Source organism: Excalfactoria chinensis, chromosome Z (genome assembly GCF_039878825.1).
Source record: "Excalfactoria chinensis isolate bCotChi1 chromosome Z, bCotChi1.hap2, whole genome shotgun sequence".
NCBI classification, from domain to species: domain Eukaryota; kingdom Metazoa; phylum Chordata; class Aves; order Galliformes; family Phasianidae; genus Excalfactoria; species Excalfactoria chinensis.
The window spans coordinates 11,153,093-11,173,583 of record NC_092857.1 but is presented as its reverse complement, the minus strand read 5'-3'; the positions used below and the strand labels follow the sequence as shown (position 1 = coordinate 11,173,583).

Genomic DNA, 20,491 nt, shown 5'->3' with positions numbered 1-20,491 from the left:
AGACATTAGGTTTCCCAAATACAACTGCAATATATTCTTGAACAGCAGTTGCCTCGTTAGCATGTAGTTTTCTTACTTGAGTTAGATTTGAAGTACTACTCTGCATGTTGTTTTACATTTAAATATGGAACACTGTCTCTAACACACAAGAGAAGCACTATATAGCTGCAAGTTTGATGGTAATCCTCTGTCAGATAACACAAGAGTGCTTATTTTCTTTGAGATTTCTTGTATCAAGAATAGCTTTGCTCCTGTAGTTTTAGATTGTAAAATATCTCCGTGTATGTACAAAATCCAAATCTGCTGTGGGAATATGAACTATGTTTTTCTGTCGTTCAGATGACTACCCGTGTTGATGGGCATTCCTGGGCTCTTTCTGCTATTGATGAATTTAAGGTTCAGAAGATTGTGACGCCACTAAATAAAGACGTTATTCCAATAACAGATTCCCCTATCGTTGTGCAGCAACACATGCTGCCACCAAAGAAGTTTGTTCTGCTTTCAGCCCAGGTGAGTATGAGTTTTCTTAGTATAGGAAATCAAATAATTAACATAAAGCTAGAAGACTAATCCCAGCCTGTATTTGTTCAGTTTACATGTGTTTTTAGTATTAATTCTGAAGATACAGTGAAAAAAGGGAATACTTCTGAAACTCTCAGTATCTGTTTTAAACTGATTCAAAGCTATTGAACCTTCTTCTCTTGTACAGTGCATTAATAATTTCTGTTGGCTTCAGGAGGTAATTTTTTTTTTACTTTCTAGACTTTGTTAGAGAATGTGAATGGAAGCTGGGCTTTAAGCATTGTTCTTGTTACCTGTTGATCCAATAGCGTAGTGAAGGAAAACTAGGAGAGCAATGAATATAAGCATTGTGGCAATGTGGAGAGGCATTACCAGTAGCAACTTTATTCTAACTTTGTATTATTCTGGGTTACTTTTAGGGGAGCTTTATGTTTCATAAACTCAGACCTGTTGACCAGCTGCGGCATCTTCTTGTTAGTAATGCGGGTGGGGATGGAGAAGAGATTGAAAGATTTTTCAAGTTGCATCAGGTAAGAATTTTTTACTTGGACAAGGGAATAATTGCTGTCTGTAGAAAATGTGTTGTTGTTGTCATTACTACCAACTTCTAGTAAATTTTAAATTTATTGACTCAAATATTACCTTTTCTTTCTATATTGTCTGCATAAAACAAGACTGTATTTTCACATTTTCTGATATGTAAAGACAGAGGTGTAAATCACTTTCCCTAATATTTGTGTGTTTCTCATTTGTGGAACTGTAATGCACTTCTTAGTTTAGGAAAGGAGTTATTTAAGACCAGAGGAGGAATAATTTTCTTAAAAAAAATAAAACAGACAAACAAACAAACAAACAAAAAACTTGAATTCCTACCACTATACAAAAATTTTACATTTTGAAAGCCAGTACAGCCATAGCAGTTGTCTACTTTTTGTTTTGGATAAAAAACAAATGGGAAGTATGCTATCATAGATTACAGTTTTAAGTTGACTGTTCCTGACAGTGTATGTCTGTTGTATTCTGTTGTTTTGTGCTTTGATATAGGATGTTCTAAGTTATACTTTAAAAAACCTTTTGGATATATCAGTCATTGTTGCTTGTATAGATTGCTTTTATTTCAAACAATCTTAACTGACATGGTTATGGAACTTTCACAAATCTTTGTCAAAATTAGGTGATAGATGAGATCATTTTCTACCAGTAAACATAATGAGGTACAGAAGATGTACATAGCAGAAGCTTAACATGCTAAAGTGGAATGCCTCACTGACAGATAATTTTTGTTATTGGAAAGAGCTGATCTCTTGACTTCTAGATAAAATGATGCAAGAAGTACTTACTGCTTGTTTATTGATCAGCAAAACTTCACATTTCTTATCAATTTGATGTAAGCTTCCACTCTAAATGCATAATGTATCCTAGGAGGATCAGGCCTGTGCCACCTGTCTTATTTTGGCCTGTTCTAATGCTGCATGTGATACAGAAGTATCTGCCTGGGCTACTCGAGCATTCTTCAGGTAAGTTTCAGTTGTTTTGAATTTTGGTCCAAATACTATGCTCAGGATCACTGCAGCTGCTAAATAATATTACAGTCTCTTTAATCTGCTGCCTGAGTAAGCATTCTTTTTAAATGAGCATAGACTGTTAAGCTTGGTGAAATATATGTTGGCACTAATCTCTCTCTAGTCAAGGAAGACTTGTCATTTGCCCTCCTGAATATTCACATCATTATCCATGGGATGTGTTGCATGTATAGAGAAATTTATTCTGCAAGTAGTTTAATCTGCTTCACATTCACCTATTTATACTTGATGGTATCTCAGTTCACTGAAGCAGACTGTAGAAAGGGATGATATCTTTAAACAGAGCAATTCAGTTGGGAAAAGAACAGACTAATTTTGAACCACCAAGCCATCGTTTGGATTGCTAATAAAAACTAAATTGTTTAAGACTACATACAGCACAAACACTAACGTTCATTTTAGCAGATAACCTGAAAGGTAATGTATTTGGTGACTGCAGAATCGATAGAGAATCTTAGCAGATCAGAGAGCTGATACTGTGCTGAAAAATATCAGGAAGTTTTGATTTTGTAATAGAGAAAAGTAAGGTAAATTATTGTCATACAACATCTCTTACATATCTTGGCACTTACCATGCAGTACACTTAAAAGTACATATTTCTAGGTTGTTCTTTTGAATAACCTTTTGAACTGCTTTATCTGTCTCCTTGAGGATTGAAGTTAGAGCTGATGGTTTTGTGCTGAATATTCTCCCACTAGCAGTTAAGTATTTTCATCCTCCGTGTGTTTTGATGATAGATATGCCTTCATTCTTGTCAAGCTGTGTTCTCTTTTACTAGTACAAAATCAGGAAAAGCATCTGATCACTTCAGATGCTGCATCCTGGGAAACATGTGAACATTCCAAGAATTGGGACAGTACTTCTGTAGTTACTTCTATTGGCTTTTTGTTGTCAAGTACATACTTCAGTTGCAAAATTTCTAGTGCTGAGGGAAGGCTAGCGCTGTTGAATGAGGATTCACTTAAATTTAAGGAAGTATCTGGAATAATTAGCAGAGGGATGATCAGTGTTTTGGGGGCCATGTAATACTCAAGTAACACTTAATTGGAGTGTGATGAATAAAAATGACTCATGGACTAGAGAAGAATGAGCTTGTTTCTTTTCTGTTTTTACATACAAGCAAAACCTTAAAAAGATAGCAAAACAGAAATAATTTAGTGGTCTACTGAACTATGACATTACGTACACTAATGCTTTCCATTCAGTTAGTTTTCTTTTCATGTGCCAAAAAGAGTATCACAACTGTTTCTTTGAAGTTATGTTGGTATTTTGTAGTTTGTTTTAAAAGAATCATTAAATTACAGCTGATTCTCCAATATATGAAAATTAAACAGGCTGTGTATAAAAGTAAGAGAAATCTTCTTCTGTACATGTGAACTTTAGGTATGGTGGGGAGGCACAAATGAGATTTCCTTCAGCTCTTCCTCCTCCAAGCAATGTTGGACCTATTTTGATTTCTCCCATTTCTTCTGGTGAGTAACAAGCATTTCATGGATTTAGGTAGTTCTTATTTTTTTCCTTTAAATATGTTACATTTTGTTTTCTTATGTGTTCCTTTGTTCAAGATCAGTTGTTTATTTCATGTCCATAGCAGAGTATCTTCTTACATTATGAATTAGTAATTTGTAATGATTTTTTCTTATAAAAGCTCTTGCTTCAGCACTTAGTTTCTGCTCAGGTCATCAGTTCCACATAAGAATGCAAACGTATTACCTAGTCATGGTGACATGATGCATATCGACAGTGGAGGCCTTTCCATAAAATCTGGAGCCACTTAGGAATTTTGTCCAATATGCTACAATTTCTTAAGGATCCCATCTGCCATCATTTAACACCAGGTGGTTTAAGAAAAAATAGAGATTAATTAAATTAATTAATTTAAAAGTGATTAATTTGGAACTTCGATTAAATTGCTGATTTTTAATGTCTTTTCAATCAGGAATTACTTGCTTAATTTTAAGGTACTCTACATTTATCTGTCATGTGGCACTGAATATTACATATCAGGTTCGGGAAGAATTCTTGATTACCAGTAATAGAAAGGAATTCCATTTCAGCACCATCTTCAACATACATCCAAACGCACACATATTGGAGAAGGGTGTACTGGTTAAGATAAAGTTTTAGCAGAGCAGTTTATCCTCTTCAGAATTCTTCACTATGATTGACATAGTAAGAATACGGACTATTTATCATGCATCACTGACTTCACTTTCTAAGCCTGATGGTGTGGAATAATAGCACAGAGGCAAGGCACAAGAATGTGAAATTGGAGGATTTAAAAAGGACAGCAAGTGTGGAAAGAACAGGCGCTAGGAGCAGATTGAGAGGGAAAGGAAGGTGTGGGAGAAATGCTGGAAAGTTCTCTGTTTGCTGAAGTTTACTCTTTCAAGAAATAAATCTGTTCTTTCCAAGTCTGCATGTTCACTGTTTTCTTGGTTTAAAAAGAAAACAAAAGTTTTTAATTGTTTGCAGTCAGTTTGAAACACATTGTCAAAGTGCATTTTTATTTTGCTTAGGTAACTGGTTCACGTGGAATATGATAATGTTCTATTACTGCCTACTCCGTTTGTTCCAAGGGTAGAGAACTGTTATGTAAAATACAGGTTCTGATATTGTGAATGACTCATGCAGTGGGTTGAAACAGTGCTGATAGAATGTTTTTGAAACATCTTGAAACTTCATATGAGAAACTACCTTGCAGTGATGTCAGCTCTGTGAGGCCTTTTGTATTCTTACTGTTGAACGTCCAGTGATTCAGTTGTGTGCTTCTATTCTGCCAACTGCAGTGCTAGGTACAAATGAGAATGTGCTTTCAAAATGAAACAAGATTGGTTAGGGAGTAGTGTGTTGCAAGGTTGAGAGAATTCTAGTGAATAAGACAAGAAGGACTGATTCTTTCACACCAGTTTTTCAAGGTGCCAGATTTCATGCCCTTGCCGTGCTGTATCATCACATGCTGATGGGGCATGGATATTTTTGTAGGCGATCACATTCATCATATTCTATGATGCTTAGGTATTAAGTTGAAGAAGACTTGACTATGCTTAGTTGAATCTGAGACCAGACTCACTCAGTAAAACAATCTTAAAGTGAATGTCCCAAGTAGTACTGCTGCTGATGTGTCCAACAACCATATGTAAGAATTAAGAGTAATAAAAACTGTTTCTTCACAGCTGTGTGCTTCAGAAGTAAAATTGATGTACACTGAAAAGATGTAAGTGAGCCAAAGTGGGTGCTTTCAGAATGTGTGCCTGCATCAGGAACAGGGGCAGTCAGAAGATAAAAAAACAAGAAAAACCATGTGAACAGTATTAATATTCAGTAAAGGGAACAGACTGTGTACATCAAATACTGTGTGAATGCTGAAAACAAAAATGCTTCATAACTGCTATTGAAAGAGTCATATCTATTTGGCTCAGATAAGGAGCGCTGGCTTCAGCATAAATTAATGCTATTTTGTGTTTAATTAAATAAAAGCTGTTGGAATGGGTTTGCAGAAGAGTCCTGTAAAGTCTGTGTTTACTATTATGTTTTGGCAACTTCACATAGTGTTTTTTGCGTTGTGTTTTTTCAGACAGACCTAGATTTCTCTTTTGTTTTTCCTTTTTAGTTTCCCCGTTGACTGTTGATAGTCCATATCCTAGTCCAGGCTTACTGACAGCACCTGGGCCAGGTAAACTTTACTCTCCTCTGCTGAAAGAAATGAGAATTATTTTCAGCTACACTTCTATTATTGTATGCAGGATAATCAGAGTAACCTTTGCATAACTTTACCCTAGGTTTACAGTCTACTGGTATGTCAACTCCCATTTTCCCTTCTGGGAATTCTTTGCCTCACCCTGGTACACCCATTAGCAGTGGTATGATGGGTCCGGAGATTGTATTTTCTGGAAGACACAATGGCATCTGCATATACTTTGCTCGGATTATTGGGTAAGGTGCTCATGTAAATTCACTCAATTCATTTAATAGTTTTCCCATCCCCTAATGCTTGTAAGTGATTCAATCAATTCAATCTTAATAGAATGTAAGAATGAATTAAAATTAAAATTTTAATTCAAATGAAAAAAATTCTTTCTGTTTTGGGAAGAAAGAGTAGATACCTGATTCCCAGTGCCTCTTCTCAATCCCCAGGGAGGTGGTTGAGTTGCCATCCCTGGATGTGTTTAAGAGCCGTTGGGATGGGGTGCTCAGGGATATGATTTAGCAGAAGGATGTTAGAGTTAGGTTACTATGGTTAGGCTGTGGTTGGACTTGATGATCTTCAAAGTCTTTTCCAGCTTGGCTAATTCTATGATTCTATGATTCTATGAATGAGATTATTAAAAGTACCTTTCTCTTCCACATTTTAAGTACCTGTTTATAGAATAGACTCTCTTTACAGCTCTATTGATAGTTCTATGTTCAGTGAATGGATAGGACAGGAAAGTTTTTTAAATTTTGAGTGCGATATGCATAGCTCTGAAAATTTCTGTTTTATTTTTCAACCCTACCTTATGCTTTGAGCTCCTCCTATAGGATAAAACAGAAACGCAGGGCTTATGGGGATCAAAATCCTAACTTGAAATCTTTTCTGTCACAAAGCTTTAAAGAGACTAAAGATGGCCGTATTACTTTAATAATGGGTTATGTTACTGAATACCTCCAGCAAGAGTAGAATTCCTCATATGTTGGTTCATATCCTGCTCCATGCTGAATGGGGGTGACATGTTTGTTACGACACTCATTTGCATATATTATATTTCCAGATAATAGAATTAGCCCATATGTAAATTATTATGTAACATTATCTGATTAATTAAAACATTTGTTAATTGTCTATGTGCTATGCAGAAATACACAATTTTGATATTTCTTAAGAGTGATAATTTTTTATTTGGATCTTTAACTTAGACTTTGTAGCAAAATATATTGCTGTTTCTTTAAGACATATTTAACAAATGTGCAAGCTTGTGATGCTTGTGATTTTTAACATAATTCTCTTTTGTATTGCAGAAATATTTGGGATGGCAGCATGGTAGTGGAGAAAGTTTTCAAAAGTGGCAATCGAGAAGTTGTTACAGTATGTAAAAGATTATGTTGCATTTTTAATATTATTATGGTATATCTCTCCAGCCCTATATACTTGTGTTCCCAAATCATAAACAGATAAGGAAAAAATAATAGCTGTCATTTTGATGTTTTGGGAGAATTTTTTAAATTGTATTTGGGTACTTAATTGCAGAGTAATTGTTGGTTTTAAAATCCTTCTGAGTTACTATTTTAAATGTTGCTTTTCACCAATTGACAATGGCCAGTTCCTTCTCTGTTCAGTGAATTCACTTCTTTCATTTCTGCATACCCTATCCACTCAAAGCCTAAGAATAAAATGCTTTGGCTGGCTAGGATTACTTCTGCAGTTATATAGGAACATAAAACAGTCTTCCAGCATCTTCATCATTAATATTTTTACATTTCACTTTTCCTTTATAATCCAAGCATTAAACTGTTTTCTGACTTTGTTTGTTAATACCATCATAAAGTGAGTAATTTCAGCAATGTAAAATTAGCTGCTTCGTAAACTTCTCCAGTTTTGAGGCAACTGAGACTCAGGAAGACTGCAGCAGATACAGTCTGTGTCTTAGTGCTGCTCAATCATTCTAGTTGAGAGTTGAAAATAATAAAACACAGCTGATTTGATTATCAGGTACAATATTAAACAACACTTTCTTTGAATTTCTTCAGAGACTGTTGTCTTTTTACATGTCACCCGTCCTCTTTAAGTCTGTTACAGTCAATGGCAATATAGTGATTATGTTATTATTATGCTATTTATTGTACAGTCTTTCATCTGTCTTTTTATTGGCTTTAGTTTAAAGTTCTAGGCTTCTGAAAAAAGGTCTGGAGAGTCTAAACCCTTTCTATAAAGAAATTTGCTTTCTATTGCAGATAGAAAGCAGTGTTCCATCCCATGTTCTGGAATGTGTGCTACAAGAACTCAAAGGTTTACAAGAATTTCTTGATAGAAATTCTCAGTTTGCTACAGTAGGAGCCCTTGGAAACCCGAGGTATTATTCACTATGTTAAATTCACTAGTGGTGTTCAACCTCCAGCTCTTGAAAAATTATCCCATGTGTACCTGTTCATTGCATGGAAATAGTCTCCAGCTTGAGCTGTTTGGATGCTAACAACAAGATGTTAGATTTAATCATTAAAATATTCTGTATTTGTAGTAATAATAGCATTTCCTTTTATTTTGGAATTGCAGTTTCAGTACACCAGCTAATCTGCAGCAGAGACTCCTGGGTTTCATGAGGCCTGATGGTGGAAGTTCTCAGCAAGTGCAACAAGAACTCCAGCGGAAATATCATGGTATGCAGTTACTTTTGAATGGAAAGTATAAGGGAAAAGTGCATGTGGATCTTGAAGTACTCCTACCTGGAGCACCTTGCTTTTTCTTTCATGCAGTATCATATTGTTCCATCAGAACCAGTGCCCCAAAAGGAAAGCTCAGTCTAAACTAACACTGGCAAGAAGCTGCTGTCTCTTCACTTCTGGTGTCACCTTTTAATTTGATAGTGAAAGTTTTTAAATTGCAGCTGGTGTAAGTAGTTGATAAAAGTCATCCCTGTATTAAGAGAATTGATATTTCTGCACAGAAATATCTAGTGACTGAGCTACTGCAAAGGAGAAACTGTATGTCTCAGTTTAATAAGCTAAAGTGCAAGTGGTTGAACTCAAAAAGCACTTCTCTTTCATGCACTTAAGTCACAATTCTGTAGACACATCCTCTTTCTCCCATTCTGTCCATTCAGGTCATCTTGAAATAGAAAACTAGTGTTTTAAGGAGAGAAATTTTTATCAAGGCACGTCCCTCGAAAGAGAGCGCAGCTATAATCAAGGACAGAGACTAAAATGTTGGAAATTTAAGGAGACTTATTCTGAAACATCAAAAGTAAACATACTGACTCAAACTGATGGTCTTCTTTGCTTTTTCAGCGGAGGCACAGTTAACCGAGAAGAATTCACTTCAAGGCATCCAGCAGCTGGTTCGCAAAACCTGTCAGGCATTGGCTTTATGGAAGTTGCTTTGTGAGCACCAATTCAGTGTTGTTGTAGGTGAGCTTCAGAAGGTACGACCTGAATCATCTGATTTTAAATTGTTCATATTTTAAAAGCTTGAACTTCTTATTGCTGCTTAGATATTTCCAAAAGTGCATTGCTTTAACTCATTAAGAGGCAGATTAAAAACTTTAAATTGCATATAGATTTTTATTCAGGTTGCTAGTATTTTTAAGTGACAACCATACAGTTTTGATCTCATCACCCAATTTTAGCAAATCAGAAGCATCACTAACAGCAGATTCAGTTTTACTTTTGTTGAGACTTAATAATTACTCTGTTTCATAAATTATAGTATTGTTATAAATCTATAGTTTTTTTTATAAAGTTTTCTCCAAACACATTTTGGAAGATGTACATTAAAAGAAAAAGATTAACGTTATCTAACCTAGAGGAATTAACTCTTTGCATTACTGTTAGTAGACTTTGGAAAGACTAATAGATTAGTGGGGAGTAGTAGTGTTGTGGAGGCTTCAGAGTGGACTTTTGCATAAGCATCAGCTTAGAATCTATCACAAAACACCTGGAGGTGTAAGAAACCTCTGGCAATACCTGCCCTCTGCTCTGAGCAAGGTCTACTCTAGAGCAAGTTGTCCAGGACCATGTCTAGTCAGATTTTGGATATCTGCAAGGATGGAGACTCCACAGCTTCTCTGGGCAACCTGTTCCAGTGTTCAACTGCCCTTAAAAAATGGGGGGAAAAGTAGTTCAAGTGTAATTTCTGGTGCTTTGACCTTTAGCATTGCATCTTGTTCTGTTGCTGAGCTCCAATGACAAAAGTCTAGCTCTGCCTCCTTGACACCCTCCACCAAATTATTTATAAATATTATTAAGATCACCCTCCATGCAACCTAACACTTCTGTCCTCCTGGCTGAACAAACCCAGGTTTTTTCAGCCTCTCCTTGTGTAGCTAATTGGACAGGTCAGTACAATGGGATGACTGTTACAACAATGATCTGATGATGAAAGGACTGGCACAGTGGAAAGGTGCTATAAAGGAAGGGAAGAAGATTGCTTACCCTTATCAGAAGATCCTAGGTTCACAGGGCAAAGCTTCAGCAAGGAGGGATGTCCAGAAAGAGGTCTTTCTCCAGTGGAAGTCAGTGCTTAAATGAGCTCTAGAGTGGTGCAGTCAGGCTCCCCCCCTTTTGGTCACACAGGTGAATTGTCTTCACCTGTGCTCCCAGGACTGACTAGGTCCTTTCCCCAGGAGTTCAATCAGTGGTTCAGGCTGTGACTCAACAGTTCCCATACATCTTGTCTGCAAGATAGGCAATATACAGAACTACTGGTTCTACTGCTGTGTACCCTGTGCTAATGCTGAATTTGCATCCAGTTCTTGATGAAGTTAGTTATTTTAATATTAGGCATTCTGTCCTAGCAAGTCATAGAAGAATTGGTTATTTCAAGTTGTATTCTTTATCACTAAAAAGGGCAATTTTTGAACTTAATGAATGTATAAATGTTGAAGGTCTTCACCCTGCTGTCTTTGGGAGGTAGTACAATTTCTAACGTCTTGTTTCTTGGACAAGGAACTAGCTGCTTAACAAATAAAACCTTTTGCACTCTTTGCAGTAGTTTCAGAGTTTTTGTAATAGTATTTTAATGTTCTAAGTGGTCATCAGTAGATACTAGTGGCAGCTAGCTAGCTCTATTTGAGCAAATATTCCTAACAATTTTTATAAAATGATTAAACTATGTAACAATATAAAAAGGCATAAAGAGTCTAGATATTATACACTTTCAAAAAATTCCATCTCATTCAGCATCATGCCATTCATTCATGAAAATACTCAGATGATTCCTGTTATTAAAAAGTGTGACATACTTGTTTTACAGTGTTCTGACAGTGCCCTGTGAAGTGGGAGAACAGTTAATACCTTTCTCACAGAAAACTGAAATAGATATGACACGTTGTGTGGACTACATGAAGTTATACAGAGTTCTCACTGTCCTTTCACATCCAAGAGTCTAGTGGACTTTCCCTACTACTTTCTAGTTTGCTATATATGCTTTGTTTAAAATAATGTGTTTCCCCACTATGCATTTCAGTCACTAGATTTTGGTTTATCTTTACTTAAGTGGAAATAGTTTACTTTGCTGTAACATTTTTGCATTCCAATCCACATAAAAGTATTGGTGAAATAATGAAATGTTGTCTGTTTTCAGGAACTTCAAGAGCATCTAAAGATGACTGCTTTTAAAGACTTGGTAATTAGAGACAAAGAGTTAACTGGAGCACTCATTGCTTCTCTTATAAACTGTTACATCAGAGATAATGCTGCTGTTGATGGCATCAGCGCCCATTTGCAAGACATCTGTCCTCTTCTCTATAGTACTGATGATGCTGTCTGTTCCAAGGTAAGTCCACTTAGAGATTTTGCAGCACCAAAACACATCATTAGGGTGTTTTAAAGCACAAGTATGCAATAGGATCAAGTGTGTCTTCATCAAGTTTACCAGGGACTTTAAGCTGAGTGGGGAGGTTGATGCACTGGAAGTAAGTGATTCCATCCAGACACAAGCCTATGTGAACCTCAGCAAGGCTGTGTGCAAGGTTCTGCACCTGGGCTAAGGAAATCTCACATACAAATATAGGCTGGGCAATGAGCGGATAGAGACTAGACCTGTGGAGAAGATTTGGGGGGGATACTGGTGGACGATCACCTTGACAGGAGCTGGTAACACGCAGTTGCAGCCCAGAAAGCCAATTGCATCCTGAGTCACATTAAAAAAGGTATGGCTAGCAAGTCAATGGGAGTGTTTCTGTGTCTCACGAGTCTTCACTAGCAGTAATGCGTTCTGCTCTGGACCCCACAATATAAGAAGGATATGAAACTGCTGGAGTGAGAGCCATGAAGCCTACCAGAGGGTTGGAGACCCTCCTATGAAAACTGGCTATGGGTTGGGAATGTTCAGCTTGGAGAAGTTAAGGCTCCGGGGAGATTTTAGAGCAGCCTTCTAGTATTTAAAGAAGGCCTTCAAGAAAGATGGCTACAGACTTTATTATAGCACAAGGAATAATGGTCTTAATTTAAAAAAGGATAGGTGTAGATTAGACATTAGGAAGAAATTCTTACTCTTCATGGTAGAGGGGCTGAAACTAGGTGATCTCTAAGATCCCTTCTAGGCCTAACCATTCCACAATCCGATGATTTAGATCAGATAACTCTGCCATCTTGTGAATACCTGCACTCAGGTGATTTCAAGAGCATAAGAACTAATGTCTTGTTGGTTGATGCTGGAAATTATGTGAATTTTAGTTTGAAGTTCTTGCAGTTATTTGTAGGCTTCATGGGGTCTCTAGCTCGAACATGGTGCATAAGACTTTCTGATGTTGGTAATATGTATAAATTATTCTAGCCTTTGCTCAGCATGGTCTTTTACCTATTTCTGTGGAATTTGTAGGAGGATTATTATCTTGAAGAACTCTATTATTTGAAGCTCCTTAGCTAAATTCAGCAAAAATAACTGTTGATGGGAGGACAGAGGGGAAATGGTTAAATCTTGTCTTCATAAGTATCGAAACTAGAAAGTCCTTGTCGCTAATGCAGTTACACAGTCCATATGTTGGACATCTGCTTTAATGTATTGACACGAGGAAGTGTTTTTGAGAGTTTTGTGTGTTTTTTATTGATTGAGCTTTGAATCTTGTTGCTGTAACTCACTAACTCAGTTACATGAATAGTTTCCATTTTCCCCTTGTTTGTATGTAGGCAAATGAATTGCTTCAGCGGTCTCGGCAGGCTCAAAACAAACTGGAAAAAGAGAAAATGCTAAGAGAGTCACTGAAAGAATACCAAAAGATCAGCAATCAAGTAGACCTTGCCAATGTTTGTGCACAATATAGGCAAGGTAAGTAGTAACCACTGATCTTTCTCTGCTAAACAGTTTCTGTTGTATCATTTTACACCATCTTTTTTTGTTGTTTTCTAACTCCTAAATAATCTTCAGTGATGTTTTCTCATAAATTATTTCCTAATAGCTTTCATAATTAGTACCTCTCAACCTGTTATTTTTAGAGCTATTCTAGGTTTTAACTGCAAAATGAAAAGGAACACTTCTATATAAAATATTACCATCCACTTACTTCACAGTGCAGTTTGCAGTTGTTCCATACATGTGGTTAATAATGTTTTCAGAAAAAAAATTTGGCTGCATGTAAGCAGGAGGTAAACTGTAGTATTTTTAGAGATGAGGTTTTAAACCAAACATACTGTTTGAGAGATGGTTCTGAATTCTATCTTGTCTAGCAGAGCCTAACACAGTATTTAAATGCAGATATAACTCTTTCAACAGTCAGGATTTCAGCCTCTGCTCTACAAATATTTAAGTTCAGAATTGCAAGTCATCCCACAGGTTAGGTACGGGCAAAACCTTTCTAATATACAGATCAGCATAAGTATCTCTGAACTTGTATGTTCAAAGATCTTTTACAATCAGAAGTGGAAGTATGTGATTTCTCATAGATCTAACACAGTAATTTCTGAGGCGTTTTTTGTTTAATTTTCTTCTTCTAATTTACAGTGCGTTTCTATGAGGGAGTGGTAGAACTGTCTCTTACTGCTGCTGAGAAGAAAGATCCCCAAGGTCTTGGCCTTCATTTCTATAAAAATGGAGAACCAGAGGAGGATGCTGTTGGACTGCAAGCTTTTCAAGAAAGGCAAGTTTTCAGGATACCTTCTTAGCATTTTGTAGGGGCCTTGATTTCAAGTGACTAGAAATTAGCCCATTTGGGGAAGGCGTTGAGGGTAATAACAAGTAAGCATTTTAGAATAATATACACAGTATAGATGTTTTTGCCCAACTTGCATATTATCACTAATATGGCAACAGCTTAGTTTGAAACAGAGGGTAAACTGATACATAGAGAAAACATTGTGATGTGGTCATTATATAAGTGTTTGTTAGAAAGATGACTGGAGACCAACCTAGATCATGTGAAGTATTTGATTTGACTTTTTGGATTTTTATTTCAGTAATGATGTCTACAAAGGAATGCAGTAATGAAATTTAGAAGGTAGTTAAAATTGTGTGGCTTTAATTTTCTTTTGCTTTATTTACAGATTAAACAGTTACAAGTGTATAACTGACACCCTTCAAGAGTTAGTGAATCAAAGTAAAGCTGCTCCCCAGTCTCCCAGTGTACCCAAAAAGCCAGGTCCTCCAGTGCTGTCATCTGACCCCAACATGCTGAGCAATGAAGAAGCAGGACACCATGTAAGAAATCGGACAAAAAAAATCATGACTGTATACTAGAAAGTAGTGTGATTTTAAGTGTTGAGCCATTTATTTATTTAAATAAAACAACCATACATGGGGTATTTTTGTAAAACAGATAAAAGTCAAGAACTATCATGTACTGGCTTATTTCGGAGATTTAATAAAAGTAAAGATATCTAAGTAACATATGAAATTAAATGTTGTCATTTACATATTCTGTATTTAATATAACATAATGTCTTCAGGAGTAACAGATTTTGTCTTTGTTTTTTTGTCCTTAGTTTGAACAAATGCTAAAGTTAGCTCAGCGTTCAACAGATGAACTCTTCAGTACTGCACTTTACAACTGGTTGATACAAGTTGACTTGGCTGACAAACTGCTACAGGTGAGCTGTATTCAAGGAATAATTCATTGGATGGTGCCACTGAATAGTCAAGTTCATTGTAGTAATCCTGATGCTTTAAAAGAGAGAGCAAGAAAATAATTGTTGTCTTTATAACTTTTTCAGGTGACTGCTCCCTTTCTGGAACCTTACCTTGTGAGGATGACTAAGATTGACCAAAACAAAGTCCGTTATATGGATTTACTATGGAGATACTTTGAAAAGAACAGAAATTTTAGTAATGCAGCCAGAGTCCTGGCTAAATTAGCTGACCTACATAGGTATGGATCACATGGGATTTATTTAATATGCTGATGTAGCTGAAAAAAGAAAATTAAAGCCAAGGCCACTGCCTGTTTTTTTTAGTCATTTTCTATTTTAAAAAAAATTAAATTAATGGAATAATTATCTTTTGACCCATTACTTTTTTGAAAAAGAAGTTTGAATTTCTGTATCATACATTAACTTACAACGTATTTCCTGTTTTAAGTACAGTGTGTACAGTAGTAATTTCTGATGCAGAATTTTATAATGTGATAGTTTGTGTAGAGCAGCTGATTGAGTAGAACGCAGTAACTGCCAGCATAAAAGAAGTGTTAAATGGTTCGAGTATAGTTTTCTGTGTCACTCAGTAAGATCAGGAATGAATGCTAGCTAACTTCCTGGGTCTAGTTAGAATATAGTAAACTCTTTGATAATTTTATTAGGTAATCATTTTACATTATAATATTTGTTTTGCAGCACGGAAATTTCTCTTCAGCAGCGTCTTGAATACATTGCACGTGCTATTTTGAGTGCCAAAAGTTCCACTGCCATATCCTCTATAGCTGCAGATGGGGAATTCTTACATGAACTAGAGGAGAAAATGGATGTAAGAAAAATGATTTATTTAAGCTACTCTTTCTTTGTATTATTGCATTTGGTCTCATTAACACATGACATTTATTTATTTTTCTTTACCAAATCTGTCAGAAGTACTGTACTTTGCTCTCAATGTGATTAAATTAAGCAGTTGATAATCTGATAAGACATTAGCCCGTCTACACTTAAAAAAGGTAAAGTTAATACTGAGTGTTTTCTTCAGATTTGATTAAGTTAGATTAATCCAATCTTGAAACTGTTTCAACTCAAGGTTGCCAGGATCCAGCTTCAAATACAAGAAACATTACAGCGGCAGTATTCCCATCATCCTTCAGTGCAAGATGCAATCTCCCAGCTTGATGCTGAGCTGATGGATATAACAAAAGTAGGTAGAAATTTCTCTCTATTAAGTGTCAGTTTATCACATCTGGGGACTAAGGGGGAATGCTGTGCAAAGAATGACCTAATGCTGAGCAGAAAATTTGATAGTTGGGCATTTCTCATCTCAGAATGCCCATCTTAGACTCTTCTTCTTGACATTCCTTCAGTCTTGTGTCTTCAATTACTCCCATGTCTTTTTTCTTTAAGCTTCAGAGTTCTTGATTTATTGGAGCATTGTACTGGAAAGGAGTATTCTTAACTGTATCTTCATGGAAAAAATAGGGATTATATTTAAGAAGTTAAACTACTTATACTGAATAAAAGATCATTTTTATGTTGTATTTGACAACAGTTATTTAAAGTACGCCTTTTCTATATACCATGTCTGTTACCCTGTTCTTACCACATAAGATATGGAAAAATTGATTTTAATAATTTCCAGGTTTTCTCTTCATACTACTTGAAATATTACTTTTTTTTTTTCTTTTTTTTTTACTTTTTTTTTTTCTTTTTTCAGCTTTATGGAGAATTTGCTGACCCCTTTAAGCTCTCAGAGTGTAAGCTTGCAATCATACATTGTGCAGGTCATTCTGATCCTATCTTAGTGCAAACTCTCTGGCAAGAAATCATTGAGAAAGGTAGGTCTTAATGGACCAAGTCTGCTACAAGCTAGAATTATAGGAAAACAGTACAGGTAAATCTTTTAAGACTGAAAAAGCATTGCTACTGATAAGCTACTCAGGTTAGATACATCTTTCTGGAATATTCTGTAACATATTTGATAGGCATAATTCATTAAAGTTTATACCTTTTGTTTGAGTGCATAAGGGGAATGTGTTGAAGCATATTGCATTAGTGGCTGGAATTATCAATTTCAGATAATTTAAATACTGTTCCATCTCAGCATTTAATTAGTTCCAGTTATATATGGAATTCAGGATAAACGTGAAATTTAATCTGAAGGTTTCAATATTATGAAATTCTGATTAAAATTAAATGGCAAAAGTGGCAAAAAATGTCAAAAAGTAAAGAATGTTAAGGGAGTTTAGTGCTTTTATAACATTAGCAGCAGTGGTAGCAGTGTTTTTTTCATCCATGTGTAGAGGAGCAGAGTACTGGACAGTATTTGCCAAGCCTGGCCACTGATGCGTGATAATCTCTCCATCTCTACCATGAGTGCATAATTTGCTCTTCCCTCACTCCCCTTTTTCTTTCCTTGGGTTTTGTACCAAAACAAGCAACACTGGCAGTGATATGAGAAAAAAGCTATATGGTTTTGTATGTTGTCTAGACTTTGTTTGCTGGTTTGGGTTTGTTCTGTTTTGTTTTATTATTATTTTTAAGTAGAGTTGTATGGAACTTCAAGGAAGCATACTTTCACTTAAGTCTGTTGACCTTGCTTTGACATACGTAGCATAATATTTTTTCAGAACTGAAGTAGATTTAAGTATCTCAGTATACTTATCTATAATGTGGAATTTTTCTGAACATCTCATTAAATGATTTTTTTTCTTTCAGAGTTGAGTGACAGTGTGTCTCTGAGCCCTGTTGACAGAATGCAAGCACTTAGTCTAAAGATGGCATTACTTGGAAAAATATATGCTGGCACGCCTCGTTACTTCCCTTTAGGCAAGTGGTTTAGCCTTCATAGTGTATAAATATATGTATTACTTGAACAGGTTTCTAATTTTTCTGGTCTCTTTAAAAAGGCTGGAACTTAAGAAATTTCAGTCTTTATTTTTTCAATCTTATAAAAGGAAAGAATGTTGATAATTTTATTTCTTCCGGTGCTTAATTGACATATTTTCTAGTGAAATTTTTCACTGTATCTGGTGGAGCAATGCATTATTTGAATCAGTAGTAGTAATGGAGCTGATCTTTGTGGTAGTTAGGTGATGCCTTTCCTTTTTATCCAAGAAATTAGAAGCAAAACATTGTTCTTTCAACTAGTTCATTATGATAGTAACTTTGAGGAGGGACTCAGAAGAGGGAGGTTAGATGAGGAGTAGAAATTGTAGCCTCTAACCTTGTAAATACAGTATAGTTGTGTGTTTTCAAAACTATTATGAGTTTTACAGTTGTAGTTTTTCCTTAATTTACTTAGGGATTTAAGCAGACTTTACAGGTTTTCCCGATGAACTGAAAGTAAATGAAGCTTAGGAGGCAGCAACTGTTACATTTGATGGCTATGTAAATCAGGTAACTAAGTTTGTTTGTGTCAAAGTACCAAGTCAAAATGTGTACTTAAGCATGTAGTAAGATCCTAGGCCACCACATTTCTCTGCTGTCTGTTGAGGCATCTGTTGTTGACTGCAAAGGCAAATTCAACAACAGAATTCAGAAGATCTGTGAGTCTTTTGGAGTTTATTTCTGCTCTTGAGATGCTCAGACACTCTGCTAATTGGTATTGTATAAAAATCAGGAAACTACCTTACTACAGTAATGTCTTTTTTACAATATCAGGTTATTATTACTGACTCTTAAACATGATAAATATGTTGTAGCTTTACATAGAGAACTAACTGTTCTAGCAGATGAAATGGTAATGTGTATTGTGCTGAAACAAAAATTAACAAACTTCTCTTAATTACATAATTTGATATCAGAATTACAATTGGGTTCAGTCTGACTAATTCTCTCATATATTGGTGATAGCTTAAAAGCATCTTTGGAGGTAGTTTGGAATCGCAAATCCTTTTCCTTGTATAGATGTAGGAAACGGTTTCATATACTTCTCAGGTGAAAGTTGACAACAAGGATGTGAAAGACAAAATCAGACTTGGAGCTACTAATTTTTCAATGACCTTTTTGCTAGACTGCTATTAACAGTTGGAATCTAAGTATCCCATTTTACTTTTTCCTCCAGATTTTCTAGTGCAGTTCCTAGAGCAACAAGTCTGTGCTTTGAACTGGGATGTAGGTTTTGTAACATACACCATGCAAGAAATTGGCGTGCCATTGCCAAGGCTGCTTGAAGTATATGACCAGTTGTTTAAAGCACGGGTAAGGAAAACAGCCACACACACAAAATAAATAGTTAGCTATTGTCAAAATCTAGCTCTGTCATGAAACATAGGATAGTATTAGATGTGATTGTATAAAGATATCAACTTCATAGCTTTTGTTACTGCTATTCATTTAAAGACTTCTAGTGCTGCTTTTCATTTGTTGATTTTGTACACAACATGTATGATGTTTAGATTTTGTTAAGTTTTTACTTCACCTAAATCTGATTTAGAATTAAGTAGGATTAGAATTGTTTTGTTGCAGAAGGAATGCCAAACTTTGAATGTATTAATTTCATTTCTTTCGTATTCATGACTAAAATTTTCAGTGTCATCAATATAGCCTGTGCAAAAGGCATAATTAACAAAAACTTATATTTTTAATTTTTGCTTTTTAAAACAAGTTTTCTGAATTAAAACATTGAACGGTTTCTTTTCACATGGGTCCCTTAATGTAAGGAATGCAAAATGTTGTAAAATCTCCTTTCAGAATTGTAGGAAATAGAAAACTGAGTTAAATTTCTGTATTCAAACTTCAAAACAGTTCTCAAAATAGAGGCTTACTATAGGCTAAGGTAGAAGTCCCACAAACTTTATGTTTTTGTTACAGTGAATGAATATCAGGGCTAACTATTTGTATGCATCTGTTGATCTGTTTGGTTTATTTGCCATTAATATTCATCTTAATAGTTTGCAATCTCTTTTAGGACCCCTACTGGAACAGAATGAAAAAGCCCTTGCATCTTTTGGAGTGTATTCATGTATTATTGTCAGGATATGTACAAGATCCAAGCAGAGTACTCATGAGGTAAAAAGAGCTGTTATATCCTAATGAAGTTTGCAATAAAATATATAAAATATCCTGTGTTGGTGCACTTCAGCTATTCCAAAAGCTTTTCTTTCTTCTGGGTGAATTTTTAGTGTTTGTTTTCAGGTGAGAAATTACCAAGACTCCTCATTTTTTATTAGCTAGTGGGAATTTGTAAGGTCTTCCCTATTAAACTGTCTCAATAAATTATTTTCTCAGTGGCAGATTCAGGAAAAAATGACAATGTTATTTTGTAAGATTTTTGACAATGTACTTTAAGGAGCAATACAGAAATGTTTTCAGGAATCTGGGAATAGCATGGAAAAGTGAGAAATAGGTCTTTTTAAATCCAGCCTAATTGTTTTTAAAAGGCTGGTAATTAATTATTCTCCAAGACTAAAATTTAACTTAGTACACAACAAGAAAGAACTTAAATTTGGTATTAGAAAAAAGTGCTAACTAGAAGAACACTTAATGTACCTCAATACATTTCCTGTATTCTGTAGAATCTAATGTTTGCAGTTTTTGTGAATAGACTGTCAGAACTTGTTAGTATTGTCCTGCCTCAGAAGAAAAGTGCAGAATTAGATGGTGTCATTCTAACTCTTCTTAAGATCAG

General features: G+C 35.5%; 1 protein-coding gene across 1 annotated transcript in view; it reads left to right on the top strand.

Annotated features, from left to right (window-relative positions):
* Positions 1-20,491, top strand: part of NUP155 (nucleoporin 155) — a 30,715-nt gene that overhangs the window by 8,916 nt on the left and 1,308 nt on the right. Inside the window, exons 13-34 of the mRNA XM_072359622.1 lie at positions 340-510; positions 942-1,052; positions 1,945-2,039; positions 3,490-3,578; positions 5,720-5,782; positions 5,889-6,042; positions 7,105-7,171; positions 8,038-8,156; positions 8,357-8,460; positions 9,088-9,221; positions 11,381-11,572; positions 12,928-13,066; positions 13,739-13,874; positions 14,278-14,431; positions 14,716-14,820; positions 14,944-15,098; positions 15,559-15,688; positions 15,950-16,063; positions 16,577-16,697; positions 17,578-17,688; positions 18,926-19,062; positions 19,772-19,872. Coding sequence (XP_072215723.1) covers positions 340-510; positions 942-1,052; positions 1,945-2,039; positions 3,490-3,578; positions 5,720-5,782; positions 5,889-6,042; positions 7,105-7,171; positions 8,038-8,156; positions 8,357-8,460; positions 9,088-9,221; positions 11,381-11,572; positions 12,928-13,066; positions 13,739-13,874; positions 14,278-14,431; positions 14,716-14,820; positions 14,944-15,098; positions 15,559-15,688; positions 15,950-16,063; positions 16,577-16,697; positions 17,578-17,688; positions 18,926-19,062; positions 19,772-19,872 — 2,702 coding nt within the window. The remainder of the gene's footprint in view (positions 1-339; positions 511-941; positions 1,053-1,944; positions 2,040-3,489; positions 3,579-5,719; positions 5,783-5,888; positions 6,043-7,104; positions 7,172-8,037; positions 8,157-8,356; positions 8,461-9,087; positions 9,222-11,380; positions 11,573-12,927; positions 13,067-13,738; positions 13,875-14,277; positions 14,432-14,715; positions 14,821-14,943; positions 15,099-15,558; positions 15,689-15,949; positions 16,064-16,576; positions 16,698-17,577; positions 17,689-18,925; positions 19,063-19,771; positions 19,873-20,491) is intronic.